This window comes from Brachyhypopomus gauderio, chromosome 20 (genome assembly GCF_052324685.1).
Source record: "Brachyhypopomus gauderio isolate BG-103 chromosome 20, BGAUD_0.2, whole genome shotgun sequence".
Taxonomy (NCBI): domain Eukaryota; kingdom Metazoa; phylum Chordata; class Actinopteri; order Gymnotiformes; family Hypopomidae; genus Brachyhypopomus; species Brachyhypopomus gauderio.
In genome coordinates, this window is record NC_135230.1 from 10178867 (window position 1) to 10201916 (window position 23050).

Genomic DNA, 23050 nt, shown 5'->3' on the forward strand with positions numbered 1-23050 from the left:
ACAGAAATGGGCGGAGAATAAACAATTGTTTTTTAAATCATCCCTGGATTTATAATGGGCGATGGTCTTAACTATCATATTCCATTGACTCTGAAGAAATGCAGAGCAGACAGAAAAATGAAAGCTAAGTTAGTACTAAGAGATCTACGAAGGTATCCATTACTGAAGATTCAACAAAAACTCAAGCGATGTTCATAAATTCGAAGTTACTGAATTCATGACACACGTATACATCCCATAAATGCCACGGTAACGCATCTTCAGCTCTCTTGTGAACACTTTGTTGGTATTATTGCTCCCTCAGCCTCTGGGCCTGCAGTAATGGCTTTTTAAATCGACAGCCTTAATGGGACTTAATGTTAACTTTTTATTCGTGGTCATAGCAGACAAATGACCGAATACAGCATAGGAGACAGCCAGTGTCCTGACCGGTAATGTAACGGATTCAGAAGGGCTGCTCGGTCAGTAAGATCTCATTTTTGTGTAGATATTTTGCACGTCAGCTTTCCTATCTGTACTGAACTACATCTTCATCAGGACGGCCGCACACATCTAGTGATTCCTTCATGTCTGCTGACCCTGATACCACCACTCACACCAAAAACAATGGATTAAAAAAAGGAATAAAGCCACAGCGAACATGAAACAGTACAGAATGTGAGACTATATTTTAGAGATTTAGTAAACACCACGTGAAGTTGATGAGTTGCAACACCACAGTAAAACAGTTAACATACACACGCACAAACGGGTGTACGGGGAACTTACCACTGTGACAAATAACAATAAAACAATCTAATGTTAACATCCACTGCAAGGCCAAACGATACGGAAAAGACAAACATTTGTGTTGGATTGGCTTTAATCAGCTTCCCATGCAGACTGCATGTGATAAAAGCATCAAGCAGAGGAGGACACAATATGACAAACCTTTTATTCCACACTGGATTATGGACATTTGATCACATGACCCAGATAAGGGTCATGTGACCCTATGCCTCCCCACTTCTTCCCGTTTCACCGTTTGCCCTTGCAGTGAGCCATGAATGACAGACCGCGGGTCCAACAAACCGACGAGGACGACTACAGCGCCCCCTCTCCCTCCGGAGGGCTCCGCACACTTAGATGACAACACAAAGCCCTACTGTACTACACAATGAGACGGGGGTGGGGGGTGGGGTCAGCCTCGCCACACCCGGGCCTCGCGAAGACGTGAGTACGGGGGATTGGGGGGGGGGGGTGGATTGGTGGGGGGGGGGGGGGTCGTTTTGAGACACAGGAGATTAAAATGGTGTGATTGTGAGCATCAGGTTTGGTAGGAATAGGTCAGGGAGGGGTAGAAACAGAGCTAATTAAAACCCAAGAGAAGATGAAAAGACAGACAGGGACAGGCTTACCATCTGCGTGTTGGTGGCCATTAGCTGAGGAAAGGAAGAAAAGCAAAAAAAAGAAAACAAACAGAAACAAAAACGGGAAAAAAGACAAAAAAGCAGAGGTAGAGGAAGAAGAAACAGAAAGAGAGAAAAATAAAGGATCAACCGGAGAAGAGGGGGAGGAGGGGGGAGGGGGGGACAAGAAAGTAAAGAAAAAAATTAGGATGTTATAAACTTAAAAATCGAACCAAACAGGCAAAAAACGTAATCCAAAAAGATCAATGTGCTGAACTTAATGATACAGAGAAAGATGTCTGACTGATTACCCAGCATACCCTGCGTCGCACATGTGAATGGAGAAGCACCTATAATGGCTATAAACGTGTGTGGAGGAGGACAGACGAGATGTCTGCACGCTAGCTCACCACCTCAGATTACATACAAACAGTAACCAGCACGAGCACCATGACAAGCAGCACTTCAGATAACACACACACACACACACACACACACACACACACAAACACATACATACACACTCACACACACACTCTCTCTCACACACACACACACACACACTAACACAAACACACAAAACAAACACACACACACTCACACACACACTCTCTCACACACACACACAAAACAACACACACACACACACACACACACACACACACACACACACACACACTTCCAGTACACCTCACAACCATTCACTAAGCATGCGATTTGATTACTCAATCAGGTAAAGGACCTAAAGACGACTGTGGCTTATATAACATCAAAAACAGAACAAAAATAAGAAAGAAAAAAGAAAAAAAAATATATATATATATATATATATATATATATATATATATATATATATATATATATATATATATATATATATATATGAAGCAAAAATGGGTTGTCATGGCGATACGGCCATTACCTGCCCGTTGCTGGTGAAGGTGGTGTTGTCAAACAGGAAGAAGGCTCCGAAGAAGAAGACCATGGCATCAAAGAGCCCTAGGAAGGTCCAGTAGACGAACACAGGCCACTGGAGGAGAGAGTTCTTCGCAATGTCCCTAGAGACGAGAAGAACAGGTCTGAAGCCTCAGCACAAATGAACCTTTGTTCGTGTGGGCAGGGGTCGGCCATCTTGTCCAAACTGAAGGATGGATGGTGTCTAACTCAGGGAGGCGGGGCTGCCTGCTCCAGCCTGCTGGGGTCTCGGGTCAACAGGGCCACGAAGGGAAGGGCCCGTCCAGAGTGTGCAGCACAGCCCGGACACTCTAGCCATCTAAGGTTAGGGTCATTTTTTATTTATTTATTTTAGATCTTTTGACAAATAACGAACTTTGAATATTTACATTTTCATTATGGGCATTTAGCAGATGCAGCTTACAAAGTGCTTGGCCTTGCGTTCACACTTGCTTTAAGAGCATAACTGTAACTACAGTAAACATAAATGATTTCTCAGTGTCTTTTATGATCCATCTGAATCTGACGATATTGAAGGGATGCTGATACACAGTTGCATCTTATGCACCATTACACGCTTTCCCGATAACCACCCCCTAAATGCCATCTCTGCGGTCTCCATCTCTGGAACGCTCCATCTCTGCGGTCTCCCCAGCGTGCAGCTGGGGGCCCAAGGCCCTGGGGGCCACGCTCCTGAGAGAACCACACTGGATGGATTACTGGATCGATGGCGCTGGAATAATCGAGCGCTTAAGTGGGGAGGAGAGTGTCAGCGGGACACTGGGAGCCAGGCAGAGGTCCCGCGTTATCCTGCAGCTTATCCCGCAGCCCCAGTGAGAGAGAGACCGTTTGCTATTACATCCAGGAACGAGGAAAACGGCACACTGATCATTACATGAAGGCCAAGGGGCTTAACAAAGTCTTCCTGAAGGAAAGGAGGATTTGGGAGGCACCCGGAGTCTTTCGTTACCCTGACATGACAAGCCGAAGGGGCGGAAAGTAAACGCGTAAATAGCTAATCTATTAAAGACGGGTTAAGGGAGGATCAGAGCGAAAGGGAGCCACGGCGACCGGTCACGTTGCCTGCGGTCAATCTGCTACCATAACCCACGTTAACATTGCAGCGTGAAGGAGCCCTTTACGTCTGTTTTTAAACATGATCATCTGTTAATACTGCCACAATCAGACTGCAGCATGCTGGTTGACACTACACACAGTGAAGGGGGGTGAGCTCTGGAACTGCCTCATGCCACGTTTGCTAATGATGACTAAATTGTCAGTTTGTTTTTGTTTTGTTTGTTGCCTTCCAAGACCAAACAGGAGCACCGTATCCGCCGCCTGCCGGTCGCCCTGCAGACCTCAGACAGGGTAACGAATAATCAACACACAAGCCACCAGGACATACGTTACAATGAACAGTCAACACACAACCCACCAGGACATACTTTACAACGAACAGTCAACACACAACCCACCAGGACATACTTTACAACGAACAGTCAACACACAACCCTCCAGGACATACTTTACAATGAACAGTCAACACACAACCCACCAGGACATACTTTACAACGAACAGTCAACGCACAACCCACCAGGACATACTTTACAACGAACAGTCAACACACAACCCACCAGGACATACTTTACAACGAACAGTCAACACACAACCCTCCAGGACATACTTTACAACGAACAGTCAACACACAACCCTCCAGGACATACTTTACAACAAACAGTCAACACACAACCCACCAGGACACACTTTACAACGAACAGTCAACACACAACCCTCCAGGACATACTTTACAATGAACAGTCAACACACAACCCCCCAGGACACACTTTACAATGAACAGTCAACGCACAACCCTCCAGGACATACTTTACAATGAACAGTCAACGCACAACCCACCAGGACATACTTTACAATGAACAGTCAACACACAACCCTCCAGGACATACTTTACAATGAACAGTCAACACACAACCCGCCAGGACATACTTTACAATGAATAGTCAACACACAAACCACCAGGACACACTTTACAATGAACAGTCAACACACAACCCACCAGGACATACTTTTATGACAAACATTTGGAAAGAGCCATTTTCACAATCCTGTCAACAATTTCTTTTGTTACTGATTTGGCGAGAAGTTCAGATTGTTTGAAGCAAGATTAAAAGCATAAAAACGTATTAATATGACGTGAGAGCTCTGGCGAGGCTCAATAAAACCTAATTAACTGTTATGAGTGTAAAACTGTCACTGGACACACTTTTCACTGTTTCTTCTGGGCTTAACGGCTCGCTCACTACATGCGTGCGAGCGAGTGTGCGCATCCACCAAGGGCTCTGTCTCCATACGAGGATACAGCAGGTATAAATAGCAGGCAGGCAAGCGTGGGGTTTATATATAGCTCCTGGAGAGAAGGCCAAATATAGAAACGCGCAAGCCCTAAAAATACCCAGAGGCCTCCACACACAGAGGTGGATCACCTCCCTTTGTGCCCTGAGCCACACGAGCAGGTCAGTAACTATGACGACACCTGCTGATCCGGATTATTGTCATTTCCTGTGAGGCACGCATGCTTTAAAGGACCGGCCCAACCGCTAAACTGGGTGGACAATTAGCAGAAATCGCGAGTGAACTTTCTACAGTGCTACCTTGATCGCCCTGGGATACACGATCACTTTACACGTTCTTTTCCTTGATCCTTAAAAAAGAAAAATAAAAAGTACAAAATCCACTGAAAACAAACAGGTCTGTGTGTGTGTGTGTGTGTTTGTGTGTGTGTGTGTGTGTGAGAGAGAGAGAGAGAGAGAGAGAAGGGCACAGATGGGGATGAGGGAACGTAGTGCAATCCAATCTGGGGACAGGGTGTCCATACGGGGACTGACCTGTAGAGTGACGGGTCTCGTTTCAGGGTGTCTGTGTTAACGTGCTGCTCCATCAGACTGTACAGCAGGATGGGGAGGGATGTGAAGCTGATATTGTACAAGGTGAGATACGCCGTGTCGTACAGTGGCTGCCGAGGGACAAAAACACGAGTGACTCTGAGGGCGTACAGGAAGAATTACACAATGGGCAGGACCACTGGGCAGGACACACGTACCTGCTGTGAGAAGCCGCAGAAGAACTGATAAAGGAACTGAGGGAAGATGAAACACACGTTCTGCGGAGAGAGAGACGAGCAAAAGAAAAGAGAGAGAGAAGTAAAATTCACAGATCTCCACTAGCTGCAGTCCCAAGTGAACAAAAGCACCTTGCGGTATAAAGTGAGAACTCAGAGACTATAAATAACACAACCAGCACTGCACGATGGTACCACAATAGTTTTTGGGAAGAATGCCCATCACTATGTACGTTTTTAAGTAGAAAATATACAAAAATATATTTACGTCTTGGGAGAAGGCGCTTGCCTTTTGAAATAACTGTTCAGCTTTACTACGTACATAATGCCTGCCTTGAAAAAGAGATTTTAATCTCAAGGGACTTCCTGGTTAAATAAAGGTAAATAAATAACATCTACGTGTGAAAGAGTAATTAGAAAGATTAGAAAGATCTAATCATCATACACACCCAGGAAACAAGACAACGGCAGAAAAGTCTCTAAGAGGACAGTGCACGAGGTGCATGGCCGATGTACACGGCAGATGTGCACAGCAGATGTTTGAGGGAGAGGCGTACCTTGTAGAAGAAGTACTGCACCAGTTCGGAGATCCTGATGTAGTAGTAGTGTCCGTGCACAAGGAGCATCTTCTTCAGGTGTTTGAACTTTGGGATCGCATAGTCGCTGTTACGGGCTGCTTGACGCCCCTCCTTACCCATGATGCCTTGGGGCAGAACGTTGAGGTTAGTCGTTTAGAGGCCGTTCTGACTGAGCGAGGGCAGAGGGAGCGGACGTGACGAAGATGAAGTGTGGTGTGACGGAGGGGCTAGTGGAGGTTTGGGAATCCCACTGTGTTACGTTCATGACAGAGTATGACGACATGACAACTTATTGTGAAGACACGGACTGATCAGGCAAGTGGTTGCTAAGGAAAGTGCTTCAAATGAATTTTGAACGTTTATTCAATTTTGAAAATGTAATTTGCTTCTTGACAGTCGTAACCAGGAGGTCGTTTCACAGACGGGTGCTTACGGAGAGCTGCGGGTTTGACTCGAGATCGGCGTGGCCACCAGGATCATCACGACCCAGTGTTTCAGGGCATTTGTCGTGGGGCGATCACTGATTTAGGGTGTCGTGGGGCTCAGCTGATGGCGGGTGCGTGTGACGGATACTCACCTATGCCCACGTGAGCCTCCAGAATCATGCTGACATCGTTGGCCCCGTCCCCGATGGCCAGCGTGATGGGATGCTCCTTCGAGGCCTTGATCAGTTTAACGATCTGACAGAACCAAACCTCATTTCAATTCCAGGCCCAGAAGGCATTAAAAGGACAGTTAACCAAGAAAGGCTGGTACTACGGAGGTGAGCAACCAATCAATGACCTGCTTTCATTTTAGTGCCTGTGATTTCAGCACGTCTGACTGAAGGTCAGAGTGGTGCAGGCCAGCATGACTGCAAACCTAAGGCCAACACGAACCCTGTAATCTTTTTAGGACAAGGAACGATTTAATATTCCTCTCTGACCACCGATAGAAAATGTAAGTGCATCTTTAAGATGCGTGATAATGTTGAATAGCCATATCCTCACTCGGATGAATACTGTGTTATTCCCTAATAGCTCATTTTAACATTGGAATTTTACTGTTGTAGTGACATCTGGCCTGTTGTTCAATGATGAAGGAGAGAGAGAGAGAGAGAGAGAGAGAGAGAGAGAGAGAGAGAGAGAGAGAGAGAGAGAGAGAGAGAGAGAGAGAGAGAAAGGTGGAGTGACTGGTGTGTGTCGGGTCACTCTACAGTGATATGGTACTGCTGGAGAGGCAGGACAACACCCTGTTTCCTGTGGTTTTAGGGTCACAGACACTTCTGAAACAGTTCCAGTCTGAGGCGGAACTAAACTTTGCCTTGATATGATTGGCTGATTGCTCGGAATCCAAACGTAGAGGGCCAGCCCTTAAATCACAGCTCTGTAGGTCATGAAGTGACCGCCCCGTCAGCGAGCCAGCATCACGCAGGACGCGACGAAGCAAAACCAAACGACACGCTCGAGTCAGCAGGAAGTGACGTGGCGCCCCTCCTAACGTGCGATTGGCCGCGGGGTGGAGGGGTGGGGTTTACCTGTGCCTTCTGCAGGGGCGCCATGCGGCAGCAGAGCACGGAGCTGCAGTTCCTACAGATCTCCAGGAAGATGTCCTTGTAGCTGCCGCCACTGCTGTCCTCCTGGGGCGGCTTCAGCACCGCGGACAGCGTCGCCCCGTCGATGATCAGCCCGTAGTCCTGGAACTCGCCGGAGAGACTGCGGACACAGGCAGGCCCACACACCTACAGCTTCAACACACACATACACGTGTGCAGGTGTGTGTGTGTGTGTGTGTGTGTGTGTGTGTGTGTGTGTCTGCCCACCCCGAGAAGGCGTCGCGGCTCATGCTGCCCTGTTGCCGCAGGACGGTCCTGCTCAGCTCGAACAGCACGTCGTGAAGGCTCTGCTCCTCCGTGCGCTTGGTGGTGAGCTCCAGGATCTGGGTGGAGCGGCGGAACAGCCTGCTGGCGTAGCACGTGGCCGCAGCTGTCTCCATCTTGTCCCCCGTCAGCACCCACACCTTCATGCCGGCCTTGTGCAGGGACTCGATGGTGTCGGCCGCCTTGTCCTGTAGTCTGGGGGGCGGGGCAGGGGCGGGGCATTATTTATTAAGAATTAATAACATAAAGGAGATGATTAACTGGGATCTGCACAGAGTACCAGACACTATACCTCTGGTATAGTATACTATACTATAGGAAAACCTCGCTGTTCGATTTACAACTTCAGTAATGTCAAAGTCGATACAGCACATTAGAGCATAAGCAGGTATTTTCCGGAATGTTCTATCAGTTTCACTGCTCAGGCAGAGGACAGAGGACAGTAGTTCACAAACCCGAAAACATTGTAAAGGTGTAAAAAAAAAAACCCACAAAAACAAACAAGGAGAAAGAGACAAAATTTGAAACCTCCCAGGGTTGAGGCGGTGGGGGGAGTCTCCATCCAGCCTAGTATGGAGCGGGAGTCTGAGGCCCGGCCCCATGCCCAGACGTCTTCGCCGGGCCCCAGGGCCCCTTCCTTCACAGAGTCCAGCTCACCTGCCAGAGGTGACCGCTCTGAACGCTGCATTTCTTTTCTAAACCAAACATTCAATTTCACTTCCCAGTTTAAGGGCAAAGGACACTTGTAGCTCTAATTTCACCACCGTCACGTTCATCGAGAATTTTCAAAGGCTCCATATCTAGCCTGTGGACCAATGACTCACCAGTGGACCTTCCATTCTGGCCTCTGGACTCGTCCGGGTGGTGGAAGTGGATCCTTCATGACCGCTTCCCACCGCGGCTCTCAGACGGTCTCTCCTGAGCACCGATCACATCTCGACAGCCCCGAGCATCTCTGCTGATTGATAACTTCGTACATGTCGTGTGGCGTGTCTGACTAATAAAGGCACTAAATACATCCGCCCTTCATCAGGGTACTGCCTGTCCAGACTGCCAATCGACCGGAAGGGAGCAGTAATGACTTAAGAGCCGCCCCTCGTTAATCGCCAGGACGACAGGCTGTATTGACTGGATGTGCAATTAACATGGACACGGAGCTCTTGCACCAGTCACTACAGAGCTTGAATGTACAAGGCTATCAGAGAACTGGGGGGGCGGGGACACGGGGGATGGGAGAGGGGGGGCGGGGACACGGGGGATGGGCGAGGGGGCCGAAAGGTGTCGACTCCTGGCTACCTGCCAACTAACTCTAACGAGAGATATCAACATCATGGTTGATATCCTGTGAAGTTTGAAGTAAGATGCGAAGTATATTCGGTTGTGGCTGGAGGAGTTCTGTTGGTTGTAAATAATGCTGTATATTCCAGGCCATGTTTTCTCCGAGAGGTTCGGTCGTGGAGTTTGACTCCGTGCGAGATAGGATTAGTTGATTAGCATTGACCTAATCAAATCTGATTGACCAGGTCTGACTCGCTTCAACCGAGTCTGATTGGGCGTGCGAGGGTCACGACTCACCTGTCTTCCACGGCTGTTGCTCCAAGCAGGATGAAATCCCGCTCGATGAGGTCATAAGCCTCGGCTAGTTTCTTATCCCGGTCCTGCAAAGCCAGCTTAGCGTTGCTGAGGCGATGACAGACTTCCTCGTAGTCCTCCCGACTCAGCTTCTTATAGGCCACGCAAAGCGTCCGTAACCCTTCCTAAAGGGGAAGAGGCGGGACTGAGAGAGTCGCACCAATACTGCCAACAACCATCTAAAATACACCAGTACAGGCATTACCTGTAATACCGCCACTCGATAGGTGGCAATGAAATAATACAATAGTCACATAAAATATTCCTGCCATTATATTTAACAGTACAGATATTACAGTGTTCTGTAATAACGCTGATGGTGATGGTCCTCTGCGTATTCACTTCAGCCTTCAAACGGAGCTCTTTAAACAGGCAGACATGTGTGGGACCAATACAAGGACGTCCCCTCTGACACGTCCCCCGAGCTGACTGGCTACTATCAGCTCCCTCACCTTGACCAGTCTCCGCCGCGCTGCCCGGACTCCAACCCGAAAAAAAAAAACTAAACAAAAACAACATGCGCTATGGCAACCGCATGCGCTATGGCAACCGCATGCGTCACAAGCGCCTAGTGAACTTGTTCCAGCATTTCAGTCATCCTGGGCCGCAGGGCCCTGGCGACGGGCCTGGCCCGCATCAGTCAGCACCGGGTCAGGACCGAGCAGCTCGAGCACACCTCACAGACGCATATGTGGTTTAGAAAAGTCTCAGAATTGAAGGTCAGATTTTCTGACTGTTTATTTTTAGACCACAGGTCTAAAAGATGAGCTGAAGTTAAGGGTGGGGGTGCTATACAGCTAAAAACCATGGTGCAGTTCACCAATTCTTTTAAACTATATCATTTTTTCAAATGTATCATATACTGAGATAAATATCAAGAGCAACATAAAGATTGATCTAAGCTCAGTATAACCCCCCACCAAAAAATAATAATAACAACCCTATAAAATCCTATATTACACTACTAGGACTGTAATGGGACCCAGGTGTGAAGGGCCCAGGTGTGAAGGTCCAAGGTGTGAAGGACCCTGTAATGGGACCCAGGTGTGAAGGACCCAGGTGTGAGGGACCCTGTAATGGGACCCAGGTGTGAAGGACCCAGGTGTGAGGGACCCAGGTGTGAAGGGCCCAGGTGTGAGGGACCCTGTAATGGGACCCAGGTGTGAAGGTCCCAGGTGTGAAGGTCCCAGGTGTGAAGGACCCTGTCATGGGACCCAGGTGTGAAGGTCCCAGGTGTGAGGGACCCAGGTGTGAAAGGCCCAGGTGTGAGGGACCCTGTAATGGGACCCAGGTGTGAAGGTCCCAGGTGTGAAGGACCCAGGTGTGAAGGACCCTGTAATGGGACCCAGGTGTGAAGGGCCCAGGTGTGAAGGTCCCAGGTGTGAAGGACCCTGTCATGGGTCCCTGGTCTTTCCCACCTCCCCCACATCTCCCAGGTCCACGCTTTCTCTTTGTTATGTCAGGGTACATCACAAAATTCCAGAAAAAAAAAAATCACACACTACACAACAACAAAAGAAGAAGTAAACTAAAGCAGAAGAAAGATGGAGATCCCCCAGGCCACAGCGGTTCCGCAGACGGCCCATAAATAACTGCGGGGGTGTAGGACGGTGACGGAGACGCGTTCTGCTCACCACAGCATCATGTTCCACGCGCTCCTGCACCCGGGCCACCTTCCCCGAGATGACCCGCGGGAAAATGGAGGAGTCAGCGCCTTTACAGAACAGGTACAGCTCCCCTGAGGACAGCACAAACAAACAAACAAACAAACACAGACGTGAGCAATCAGCCACAATCAAAGAGCGGGAGCCAGGCCAGCGTGAGCATTAGAGCATCATTATCTGTTTCATTATCTAGACCTCAGCTACCCTGACGCTAAGTTCTTCTTAATAACGCATCACTTTGATCACTGCTTATATTAACGCATCATTCTGGAATAAACAAACGGGTTTAATTAAATCAACTACTGTTTTGTTTTTGTTTTTTTAAGTCAGAGTGATGGAGGTTGCGTTTGCATTTACACTCCACAGTGCCAGATCTGAAGGAACACACACAGTAACATCCAGTTCACCAGCAGTACCAGTTTGCCCCGGGTCGAGTGTGGTTAAGATCATGGTGTGTGTGTGTGTGTGTGTGTGTGTGTGTGTACCTGAGCTGGACCTGACTATGACACTCATCCTCCTCCTTACAGAGTCGAAGTTTAACACCTCCAGAAGCTCGAACCTGTGAATCCAGATGCACACAGACACAGTGTGAGGAGACGCAGTGTGAGGAGACGCAGTGTGAGGAGACACAGTGTGAGGAGACGCAGTGTGAGGAGATGCAGTGTGAGGAGACGCAGTGTGAAGAGACGCAGTGTGAGGAGACGCAGTGTGAGGAGACGCAGTGTTAGGTTAGAGAGAATTGAGCCTCTTCTCCACAATGGGGCCAAGCACTTCTGGGTACGCAGAGTAACCACGACAACCACATTTAAACCCCAACACGATTCAGCTTAGTTAACCGTGCTTGGACCCGCGGAACCGTTCAGGTGGGTTTAATGACGTAGGGAGTCACCGGTTCGGTTAAATCTCCACATACGGAGGTAAGAGCCTCTTCTTGTAGCTTTCTATCATGTCTCAAGCATTCAGCAATTTCAACATGTTCTGTAGAGTTTAGCCCACATACAAAACACCAAACAGTCCAAACAACTGCAAACGATCCACCTCAGTAGAGACGTGCAGAGCGGCCGGGCACACAAGCCGGTCTGTGCCAATACGATTATACATACCAGAGCCAAAGAACATGAGAAGCACGCAAGGTGACTCCCACACACAGAGTAGAGAGGCAACAGAACACACACACACACACACACACACACACACACACACACACACACACACACACACACACACACACACACACAGGGTGCAGCTAAGGAAATATAAAAGTGAGGTATGTTGGATTCGTCACACACACACACACACACACACACACACACACACAGGGTGCAGCTAAGGAAATATAAAAGTGAGGTATGTTGGATTCGTCACACACACACACACACACACACACACACACACACACACACACACACACACACACACACACACATACACACACACGCCCCTGCATGTACTCCTCTGCAGGGCATTATATTGCTGAGATAATTACAGTGAAGTCAGACTTGCACTTTCCTGCAGGGCAGGAAGCAAAGCACACACACACACACACACACACACACACACACACACACACACACACACACACACACACACACACACACACACACACACTTCCACAGTTGCTTGTATATTTACGCCCAACTACCAGACACACACACACACACACACACACACACACAACACACCTTCACACCTCCCAGTCAGCCCACATTAAACCATTCCAGGACTCACCCCCCCCCCCCACACCGTGCTAAGCCCGACACCCCTATAAACATCACGTTTCACACACACATCCCATTCCCATAAATCCCCCTTTGACACTTCTTCTCTCAGCGCCATGGAGATCCAGCCCGCCGGAACCCAGAGATGCCAGAGGCCCGTCCAGAACGACGTAGCTGCGTGCCGGTGTGGCCGCGTGTGGTCCTCACCTCTCGATCTCATCCTCCCTGTTCAGGATCTCCATGTGGTTGTCCTTCAGACGCAGGTACGTGAAGCCAAGCCTGGATGAGCGTGAGGACATCAGACATCAGGTTGATGGATGGGGCCTTAACACTATTTATCATGAATGGGGCCTAAACACTATTTATCATGAATTAACATTCGGTAATAAGCAAGCAGTAAATCATAGAATGGTCGATAAATAATTAATTGTTAATTACAGCCCAACAGAATTTGTGAGAACTCGGTCTTGTTTTCTTAGAAGGGATATGCAGGTGTTGGTCTCAGACAGGCCTGAACACTTTTTGAAGAGTTTTGTGAAATTTCTATCTTTTTGTTTCTTTATTTATTTAGTCTTTGCTCAATATTAAAACTCTCAGCCCTGGCACCGTACAGACATTCGAATAGTTACACCATGTTCAGTCTAATACAGTGTAATCATTGGTTATTCAGTGTATTAGTGCAGTTTAGCAGTTCAGAAACTGTGTTGAGTGTCTGAGATCAGCTGTGGGGAAACACTGCTCTGTGATCAGGTGTGGGGAAACACTGCTCTGAGATCAGGTGTGAGGAAACACTGCTCTGAGATCAGCTGTGGGGAAACACTGCCCTGTGATCAGGTGTGGGGAAACACTGCTCTGAGATCAGGTGTGAGGAAACACTGGCCTGTGATTAGGTGTGGGGAAACACTGCTCTGAGATCAGGTGTGAGGAAACACTGCTCTGAGATCAGCTGTGGGGAAACACTGCCCTGAGATCAGGTGTGGGGAAACACTGCTCTGAGATCAGGTGTGGGGAAACACTGCTCTGAGATCAGGTGTGGGGAAACACTGCCCTGAGATCAGGTGTGGGGAAACACTGCCCTGAGATCAGGTGTGGGGAAACACTGCTCTGAGATCAGGTGTGGGGAAACACTTCAGCTGGAGAGACTTCAGAGCTGCTTTAAGGCATTACAAATAGTGCTGTGGGTCCCCAGTGTGCATTTAGAAGAGCAGTTATTGCTTAGAAGAGAATCTCAGCTACACACTCAGACACACGGCTGTTGTTAGTCATCTATTTAGAGTGTGTGTGTGTGTGTGTGTGTGTGTGTGTGTGTGTGTGTGTGAGACCTCTTCATGCCCTCCACCAGCGCGACCTCGTCGGGTGAAGAGGAGATGTAGACGGAGGAGGTCTTGCCCTGGTGGAGGCCCCTCTTAATACCATCCACCGTCTCCTCCTCCTTCACCTGCACCGTGTGACACAAACACACCGCCCGGAAGAAGAGCTCCTCACGCTCCTGCCACACACACACACACACACACACACACACACACACACACACACACACACACTTTTTAAAGACTCACACAATAAATTGAAACCATTCGCTTGTAGCTGCGGTCCAGACAGATGTGTAGGACGATTGACTGTTTTACTGTTAAGAGTTAAGTACATTTATTAATATCATAGTCCAGGTGGTGCACAGTTAACTGTTAACATTTAACACAGTCACTGAACGTTACTGCGGGTTCATGTGCGTTCTAAGGCTGATGGGTAACAAGTGATACTGGCCAGCTGAGCAGTGTGCCTCGGTCCCAGGAGAGACCGGACCAGCACAGAACCAAGGGCAGGAGGGCTGTGACTGAACTCTCGGGACGCCGCTACGCTCGGGACACAAACAGGACACTCGATAACATGTCTCCTGATTCAGAGCGGCCGCCGTTGGCCAAACGCATATTCAATTAGTCAGAATCAGATGTCTGGAAAGAGATGACAAATATGACATATGGCATTCTCTGGTATTAAACCAGTGGACAGGGTGTGTGCACACACAAACACTCACTCACACACACACACACACACACACACACACACACACACACACACACACACACACACACACACACACACACACACACACACACACACACACACACACACACACACCCTTTCACAGGAAGGTGGATCCATTAACCGTAAACTCTATTAGAAGATAATGCACCAGCCAGTCAGTTTGAGAGTCTTCCAAATAAAAATCACCAGCTAGGTGCAGACTGAGGTCTGAAGGAGCCTTTTTTGAGATATCCCATTTATAAACAACGAATATGAGAGGGACCAGGGACGAATATGTCTCTAATTAGGGAGTACTTCAAAGAGCTGTATTCTTCGTCAGAGATGTTATCTCTCATATGCCACTTCAGTTAATTCAGAGAGGTGGGAGAGATAGAGTGATAGGGGAGATAGGCAGAGAGGGAGGGAGGGGGAGAGGGAGGGAGAGATAGAGAGAGAGAGAGAGAGAGAGAGAGAGAGACATGATTAATTTCTATTCCAGAAAGCGGGACAGACTGGATTACTGGAGTTTAAATTAGTCGATTTATTTGATCAATTTCTTGAGTCGCTCACCGCACTCACCGCTTTGTTCCTCCGCCTGCCTGCAGAGAGGAGGCGGAACGCGACCCCCACCCACCCCCACCCACCCCCATCATGAATCAGTGTCTCTTATACCGCCGGGCAGTGAGGAGGGACGCGAGACTGGGCTGTGATTCACGGACGGCTGACGCAGCCCCCCGGGGACTTTCAACTTTTAAACTCTTAAGGACTTTTGGACAAACATTGGGGGTGTTTTCTCCAGTGGCGCCCAGATCTTGTACCTGGGACACGCCACGCTGATGGCACGGGTGGCAGCTTCCGCTCACCGATTGGCTGTTGTGCACGCTGAAAGCGAAGAGGGGGGTGGGTGTCGGGGGCGGAGCTTGGGTGAGCAGGCCAGCTCTTGATTTAGCTCTGGGCTCAAGGGTGTCATCAACATCTCAGTATCTCTCATCTAGCTTACTCTTCACAGCCAAACTGGTCTGGATCAACATGCGTTTCATCTCGAACGAGCAACAAAAGCATTCAAGAATGAAATTACGCAAATATAAGTGACATTAAGCACATATAGGCCTAAATAATTGCAATCCTATGAATGTACTGAATACTGATTTCACCCAGTCCAAGGCTCTATACTGAGTTCTGAACGGATGTGCCACTGACCAGTGGAGCCACTGGAGTGCAGTCCGGGTTGACTTAGCTAACTGTTATTTGCCTTTGTGCCATCAGGCCTAACTGGTCCTAACTGGGATTGGGCCTGAGAACGGTGCTGTCCCAGCCGGGAGCTCACCTTGCCCTCCACGCCAGGCGAGGAGTCGATCATGTCCATGCTGGCGGCCCCTGGCATGATCTGCCCGTTGCAGATGGCATGAGGCACGTAGACGTGGCCGTCTACGCAGCACTCGATGAACTCCATGTTGTTTTCCGTCAGCGTGCCCGTCTTGTCGGTGAAGACGTACTCCACCTGGGGGGGGGGGGGGTGTCAAAGTTACCAGAAGGGTCCAAGTAACACCGACCAACGCTAACAGAAGCAAACCTCTGGCTCTGAGAATCTGGATGCTTCTGACATGGAACGGCTCTAATGCGGAGATATTACGAAAATACAAAGACTGTGTTCTTATTGATCTGGTTTCCTGGTAGCAATCGTATAGCAAATACCACACCACCCCTCCCTCCCAGGCCATAACCCCTCCCTCCCAGGCCATAACCCCACCCTCCCAGACCATAACCCTCCCCCGCTTGGTCTTCAGGAGATGGGGAACTCCTCTACTTGCCTGCCCAAGCTCCTCGTTGAGATCTGATGTGTTGACGAGGGCTCCCTCTCCCAGTTCTTCGTCGAACATCTCGTCATCCCACGAGATGAAGTAGGAGCCCAGGAACTTCTGCATCTCCACAGTGACGTACATGGACACGGGAATGATGTAATTGAAGAGCACCATGAAGGCCAGGAAGTCGGTGAACGCCCGTGTCAACTGAGGAGAACGGGAAAAGTTGAACATAAACTCCACGACCCATTAGTCATCACTGAACCCATTAGTATAGATGACAGCTATTCCAAAATCTAGCTTTAAAACCTACTGGGGATTCAAGGTTTGGGTCTATAAAGCTTTGGAAATACAATGCATTATGGGGAATGTAGTTCCTGGAGTAGTGAACGCACTATGTGCCGCTGCCTCTCTGTCTCAGTCTTTTGGTTGTACCAGGGCTCATCTCTGTTGGGGTTGGCCTGCCACACATACTTGAGGACGGTACTGATCAGAGCTTTGCTGATCAGGATGCAGAGGTAAACGATCAGGTAAGCGTTCATAGACCTGTGAACAGAGTAGAAAAAATGAGCTGAGCGTCTGATCTGGGATCAGTGCAAATTCCCGTGTGTCCTTCTAAGGCCAGGACCAATGGGGAAGGAGCTGATAACAGCACTGACAGAGAATGGGCCGGCCAGCTCATCGGAGCTCAAACTGTGCACCAGAAATGTGCAAATGACCTCCGACGACCTCAACATCTATTCCATCACAGCAGGAAGCCGTGGTGGTGGAGCTATTGGAGTACGTGGGTCCAGACCATTGCATTATGGTCCCAACAACTGGCTTTTAACTGTCTGCTACAAACGGTTGAGTGCAACTGGATACTGTATGTCTCGCACAAGTAACGACAAATCGTTAAGCAGTCTACCACGCCAATCGAACAGTGTCCGACGGGCCATTAGGATCCGCTGCCTGGAGCGAATTACGCAGAAATGGTTGATGAATGTGGATTTAAGGTTTGAAAATGTAAAAAATGAGGGCTCACTTTTCCACCGCCGAGCGCTTCTGCGACTTGGACTGGTAGTTCAGGGCCATTTTGGTCTCCATGCCGGTGTAGATGGCAACAGCTGGATGGGGGGAACAGTGGTCAGTCGTTAACCAGCGGCCTGAGAAGACACAGCTGGCCTGTACTGTCAGGACACATTCATCCTTCCCGCGGTCCTTTCTGGACGATGGTAGGGGTGCGTAAACTCTGCCATCTTCGCCCAAGACCATGGCCGTTAGCAGTTAAAGACCATTTTATATGAAACAAAGGGTTTCTAACAGGACAGAAGTGGGAATAGTTATGTGTGTGACCTGACGAGGGTTTCTCTCTCTCCCTCACTAAATGTGTGTGTGTGTGTGTGTGTGTGTGTGTGTGTGTGTGTGTGTGTGTGTGTGTGTGTGTGTGTGTGAGATTCTGATTCCGCAGTCCATTCAATGACTCAATTACACTGGAAATGGAGGAACGATTTAAGCCAAAACTTCAATACAGATGACAGCTCTCCTCCATCTTCCTTCCTTTCTCTCTCTCTCTCTCCTCCATCTTCCTTCCTTTCTCTCTTTCAATCTTCCTTCCCTTCTCTTTCTCTCTCCATCCATCTATCTCAGTCTCCCTCTTTCCCTTTCCTTCTCTCTCTCTCTGTTCCTCTTTCTATCTCTTTCTCTTACTCTTTTGATCCCTCTCATTCTCACTCTGCCTTTCTCAGATGTACTTTGTTCTCTTGGCCTGCCCCCCAAGTCAGTTAAACTCTCTCTCTCTCTCTCTCTCTCTCTCTCTCTCTCTCTCTCTCTCTCTCTCTCTCTCTCTCTCTCTCTCTCTCTCTCTCTCTCTCTCTCTCTCTCTCTCTCTCTCTCCCTCTCTCTCTCATCTGTTAATGGTATCCTCTTGTTTTCTCACACATATTCTCCGTCTCTCATCACAAACTCCTAACAGTACTAATAAACTTATTTCTAATTACACATCACTGAAACAGCAACAATCACTGTGAATAAATATCGCCTGGTACAGTCCGGGGGTCATTTGCAACTTTTACGCTACAGTGGAATTGTGGGAAATGTACTTTGTGTGTGTGTGTGTGTTACCGTATATATACTCTGTGTTCTTCAGCGTGGCTCCGCGCAGCAGCAAGTTCTCTGAACCAAGAGGCCTGAATCAGATTGACATCAGCACATCGTTACACCCATGACAGAGGGGAGGAGCATCGTTACACCCATGACAGAGGGGAGGAGCTCGGCCGCAGAGTGACGGAGGCTGGGTGGAGCAGAGGGGGGGGGGGGGGGGGGTGATTTACCTTGCAATTGGCTCATCTCTGTCCAGATAGATACTGATGCGTCCCACAAATCTACAGAGGCGGACAGACAGACAGAAAGACAGATGACAGGGGGAGAGACAGGAGGAGCATTAGTAATGTTATGCATTGTAGCTGCATTTCAGCACATGTGCTAGTGTGTGTGTCTGTGTGCGCGTGGTTATCTTGTTTGTATTTGCTGCTTGGGTGATGTCAGCACATTTTTGCACCATTAGCTAGCTGTGTGCACATTACTAGTGAGTCATGGGCTTTGTAGGTTGGGTGTGTGTGTGTGCGTGCGTGTGGGACTCACTTGTACAGGTCCGGCTGGGGCTGTTCACACTCTATACTGGCCTGCAGTGTGTCCACCTCTCTTTCTGTGTTAAAGGCCTTGGTGTCCTGAACTGCATAATAGGTCTTTGTGTAGAGAGGGTGTAAGAGAGATTCCAGTCAGAACAGGAATAGCTACCTTTCTCTCCCATACACACACACGCATTCACACACATACGCACATGCACACACACGCCCACACACGAATACACATGCACAGACATGCAGAAACATATCAAAGATTTGATCTGAAACTATATAGAATATTATGGAATTTACATTTAGATTAGCCAATATCTAATTTAGAAAAAAACAAAACTATCTATGTAAAAAAAAATGTATCTGCCTATGGACCTGATGAGCTCCTAGAACACAGCTGCCCACAATTAATCATTACACAGAAATGATAAACGAATAAAAGTAGGTCTCAAATTCTTTTTTTTTGCCCTGAAGCATCGTGGGAAATGTAGTCTTGCAGGTGCACCTGGCTCACCTTATGACTGGACTCCCCGTCCAGGCTGGCCGTGGTGACGAAACACGTGCCGTCATCCCTGCTGGTGGAGAGCAGGATGAGGTCACAGGGGAATGTCTCGTCCTCCGTCACCCGGACAACATCACCCACCTAACCGTGGCCGAGCACACACACACACACACACACACACACACACACACACACACACACACACACACACACACACACACACACACACACACACACACACACACACACACACACACACATATACACACACACACACAAGTCAGCATCACTCACAAAATTACACCACCATTTACTTTTTTTTTTGTTTTGTTTTGTTTTTGCAGAGGATTACAGTTTGGACAGAAGGGAAAGAAAAACAGCTTCTTCCTGAGACATGTGTAAACCAGCGCTGTCTGAGAGCAGAGAGACAGGTGGGTAAACCAGCGCTGTCTGAGGGCAGAGAGACAGGTGGGTAAACCAGCGCTGTCTGAGGGCAGAGAGACAGGTGGGTAAACCAGCGCTGTCTGAGGGCAGAGAGACAGGTGGGTAAACCAGCGTTGTCTGAGGGCAGAGAGACAGGTGGGGTAAACCAGCGCTGTCTGAGGGCAGAGAGACAGGTGGGGTAAACCAGCGTTGTCTGAGGGCAGAGAGACAGATAAAATGCTCTGCTCCTGTATGTGGTTAGCAGGTCTACTGCTACACCACCTTCTCTATCAGCGGGTCTCTACAGCCAGAGCTCGTCTTTCTTCAGGCTTAAAAAAATTATTATTATAAAAAATTGTTCTGTGCACATGTCCGGACTCGCTCATCCTTACCACAGTACGACTTCTGTTTCTGTTTGTTTGTTCTGAAGAAACCCAGCCCTCCCCCCGAACTCCAGTCACTGCTGAGAAGAAAGCCCCCGTTCTAGCAGCAATGCCGTGATGTCATCTGCCACGCCAGGGGGGCGATGTCACACCACGACAACATGTTCCCCACTGCCTAGGGAAGCAGGGACCGGCACCGCCAGAGTCACGCGCGCCCACAGCTCGTTAAAACGCTCCGTTTCAACTCCGCCATTGCGGTTTCAAACTGTGTCATTCCGTCACGCAACACAGCTGGAGTCTGGACACACACGCACACACACGCACACACACGCACACACACGCACACACACACACACTCTTGTTTCCTTTATTTTAACAGAAAAAAATCAAGCAAAAGACCTTTGTGACGTCTATTATATCAGTCGTGTGGGAGACATGTGGCCCAGTGGCATTTCTGCTGTCACATCAGGAGTTTCCAGGTGCCTCGTGGGTAATGTGGGACCCTGCTGCCATTCTGCCTGCCGCCATGCCAACCTGCTGCTGCCAAATAATGCCAAACACCAGCACACAGTACTGTCTGTTGGACTGCATTATGGGATGGAAAAATGACTGCCCCAATTTCTCCTCCAACCCTGAGCTGCACAGTCAAGTGACACAAATCACCCGGAACGAATATAATGGCCACACTGTAAATGTGTATGCAAAGAGCCATTGTCCCCTCCAAAGGTCACTACTCTTCAGAAAGAGTTCGCCCGACACTTCTTGACGGGTCTCCTTTGCTACATGATGCTAAGCACCCGAGCACTGCCGGCGCAGCGGAGTTGAATTCGCTATCGTGGGAAGACGTGCGGCGGTGATCTCACGTGAGCGCGTGGAGGCCACCCACCTGCAGCTTGCGGCTCTGCTTGCCCACGACTTTGCCGTCCTGGACGACGTGAACGGGACAACGGTTGATGGCGTTGTCGGCCTTGTGCCGGAGCCAATCCTCATAGCCCTACAGAGAAGAGGCAGACAGGGGAATGAGGGTGGAGGGTGGGGCGTGGGGGTGGGGTAGTGAAGAGATGGGCGCCGTGTTCATTTATGAGGGGTGGGAGGTGAGAGAAATGAGGTGAGGCAGCCTAACATAACGGTCGGACGGTTCATCACACAAAATAATCATCACGATTATTTTAAGCAATTTATTGAATCACTGATAATTAAACGTGAAGTGGCAGAAAAATAATTGTTGAAAAATGTACACTCACAAAACAATAACAAAAACATCCTGTAGGAGGCTCCTGCCCTCCATTAGTGTACTGATTAGAGTACTGATTAGAGTACTGATTAGTGTACTGATTAGTGTACTGATTAGGTGTTTCAGCTGCTGCTCTGTAATCAGGTACATCTAATTATTAGCAGCATGACCTGATGTCAGAAACTGACATTTAAACTGGAGCCTCTCTGCCCTCATGTTAAAAACATGTTACTGCGATTTAACTTAATGCAACGATCAGACTCCGTCACAATCAAGGAGACGGCGAGAAGAGGGAGTCTGTGTGGTGAGAGTCAGATGGAGTGAAAGAGAAAGAGTGAAAAGAGAAGGATGAAAGAAAGAAGATCACCTGTTTGATGGCGGTGACGGTGATGACAAAGAAAAGGGGTAAACCACTGGTGACGGGACTGGTGGGAGTGTCAATTATCAACTGGGGAGAAGAGAGAGAGAGAGAGAGAGAGAGAGAGAGAGAGAGAGAGAGAGAGAGAGAGAAAGAGAGAGAGGGAGGGAGAAAGAGAGAGAGAGAGGGAGAGAGAGAGAGGGGGAGGGAGAAAAGGTTAGAGGTTTTTTTAGAATGCTCTTTTAAAGCAAGACCTGCAAGAGAACAATACATGTTGATAACATGACCTACCTGTACAAGAAAGATAATAAGGAAGTAGAAATTTGCAATTCTTCTAAACTGCTCAAATAAGTTCTTCGGTACAAAGTTCCAAAAAGTATACTATGGGAAGAGAAATTAGGAGGGAGATGTTAGATGAAATGAAACGTTACAGAAATGTTTCAAACGCATGAAGATGGAACATCCTGTGTGTAGCTGGTTTAAAACTACAATACCCAGAATGGGTCGGACAATTCTGTTCACAACTGGTGACTTCACAAGATGCGGCACAAGCTAGTGTTCAACACCCCCCCATTTAATACTGAAGCTTGAAATATCCAAACAGGTACAAATAACTGGCTATTGTTTTACGTTTTTATAAAGCACACTAAAGTTTAGAAGCATTAAAGTAACAAATGTCGTCTTAGTGTGGATGTGAAAACTCATCTAACTCATCTTCTGAATTTTCTTTCCCCACATGATATTTTATGGTTCAAGAAACACTTTGGCTACATTCA

The 23050-nt window shown here is 48.4% G+C and overlaps 1 protein-coding gene across 6 annotated transcripts in view; it reads right to left on the minus strand.

Annotated features, from left to right (window-relative positions):
• Positions 1-23050, minus strand: part of atp11a (ATPase phospholipid transporting 11A) — a 62682-nt gene that overhangs the window by 7192 nt on the left and 32440 nt on the right. For 4 of the 6 annotated variants that reach the window (XM_076983349.1, XM_076983351.1, XM_076983352.1 and 1 more), the window contains exons 3-26: positions 22566-22655; positions 22284-22364; positions 21569-21676; positions 19889-20017; positions 19379-19482; positions 19069-19119; positions 18860-18924; positions 17781-17862; positions 17152-17302; positions 16766-16963; positions 16282-16455; positions 14252-14418; positions 13137-13208; positions 11697-11770; positions 11182-11285; positions 9491-9672; positions 7859-8110; positions 7574-7751; positions 6635-6737; positions 6037-6182; positions 5462-5521; positions 5247-5374; positions 2311-2446; positions 1398-1421 (exon numbers count right to left, since the gene is read on the minus strand). In XM_076983349.1, coding sequence (XP_076839464.1) covers positions 1398-1421; positions 2311-2446; positions 5247-5374; positions 5462-5521; positions 6037-6182; positions 6635-6737; positions 7574-7751; positions 7859-8110; positions 9491-9672; positions 11182-11285; positions 11697-11770; positions 13137-13208; positions 14252-14418; positions 16282-16455; positions 16766-16963; positions 17152-17302; positions 17781-17862; positions 18860-18924; positions 19069-19119; positions 19379-19482; positions 19889-20017; positions 21569-21676; positions 22284-22364; positions 22566-22655 — 2859 coding nt within the window. The remainder of the gene's footprint in view (positions 1-1397; positions 1422-2310; positions 2447-5246; positions 5375-5461; positions 5522-6036; positions 6183-6634; positions 6738-7573; positions 7752-7858; positions 8111-9490; positions 9673-11181; positions 11286-11696; positions 11771-13136; positions 13209-14251; positions 14419-16281; positions 16456-16765; positions 16964-17151; positions 17303-17780; positions 17863-18859; positions 18925-19068; positions 19120-19378; positions 19483-19888; positions 20018-21568; positions 21677-22283; positions 22365-22565; positions 22656-23050) is intronic. The other 2 variants (XM_076983350.1, XM_076983355.1) reach the window with 1 other exon arrangement.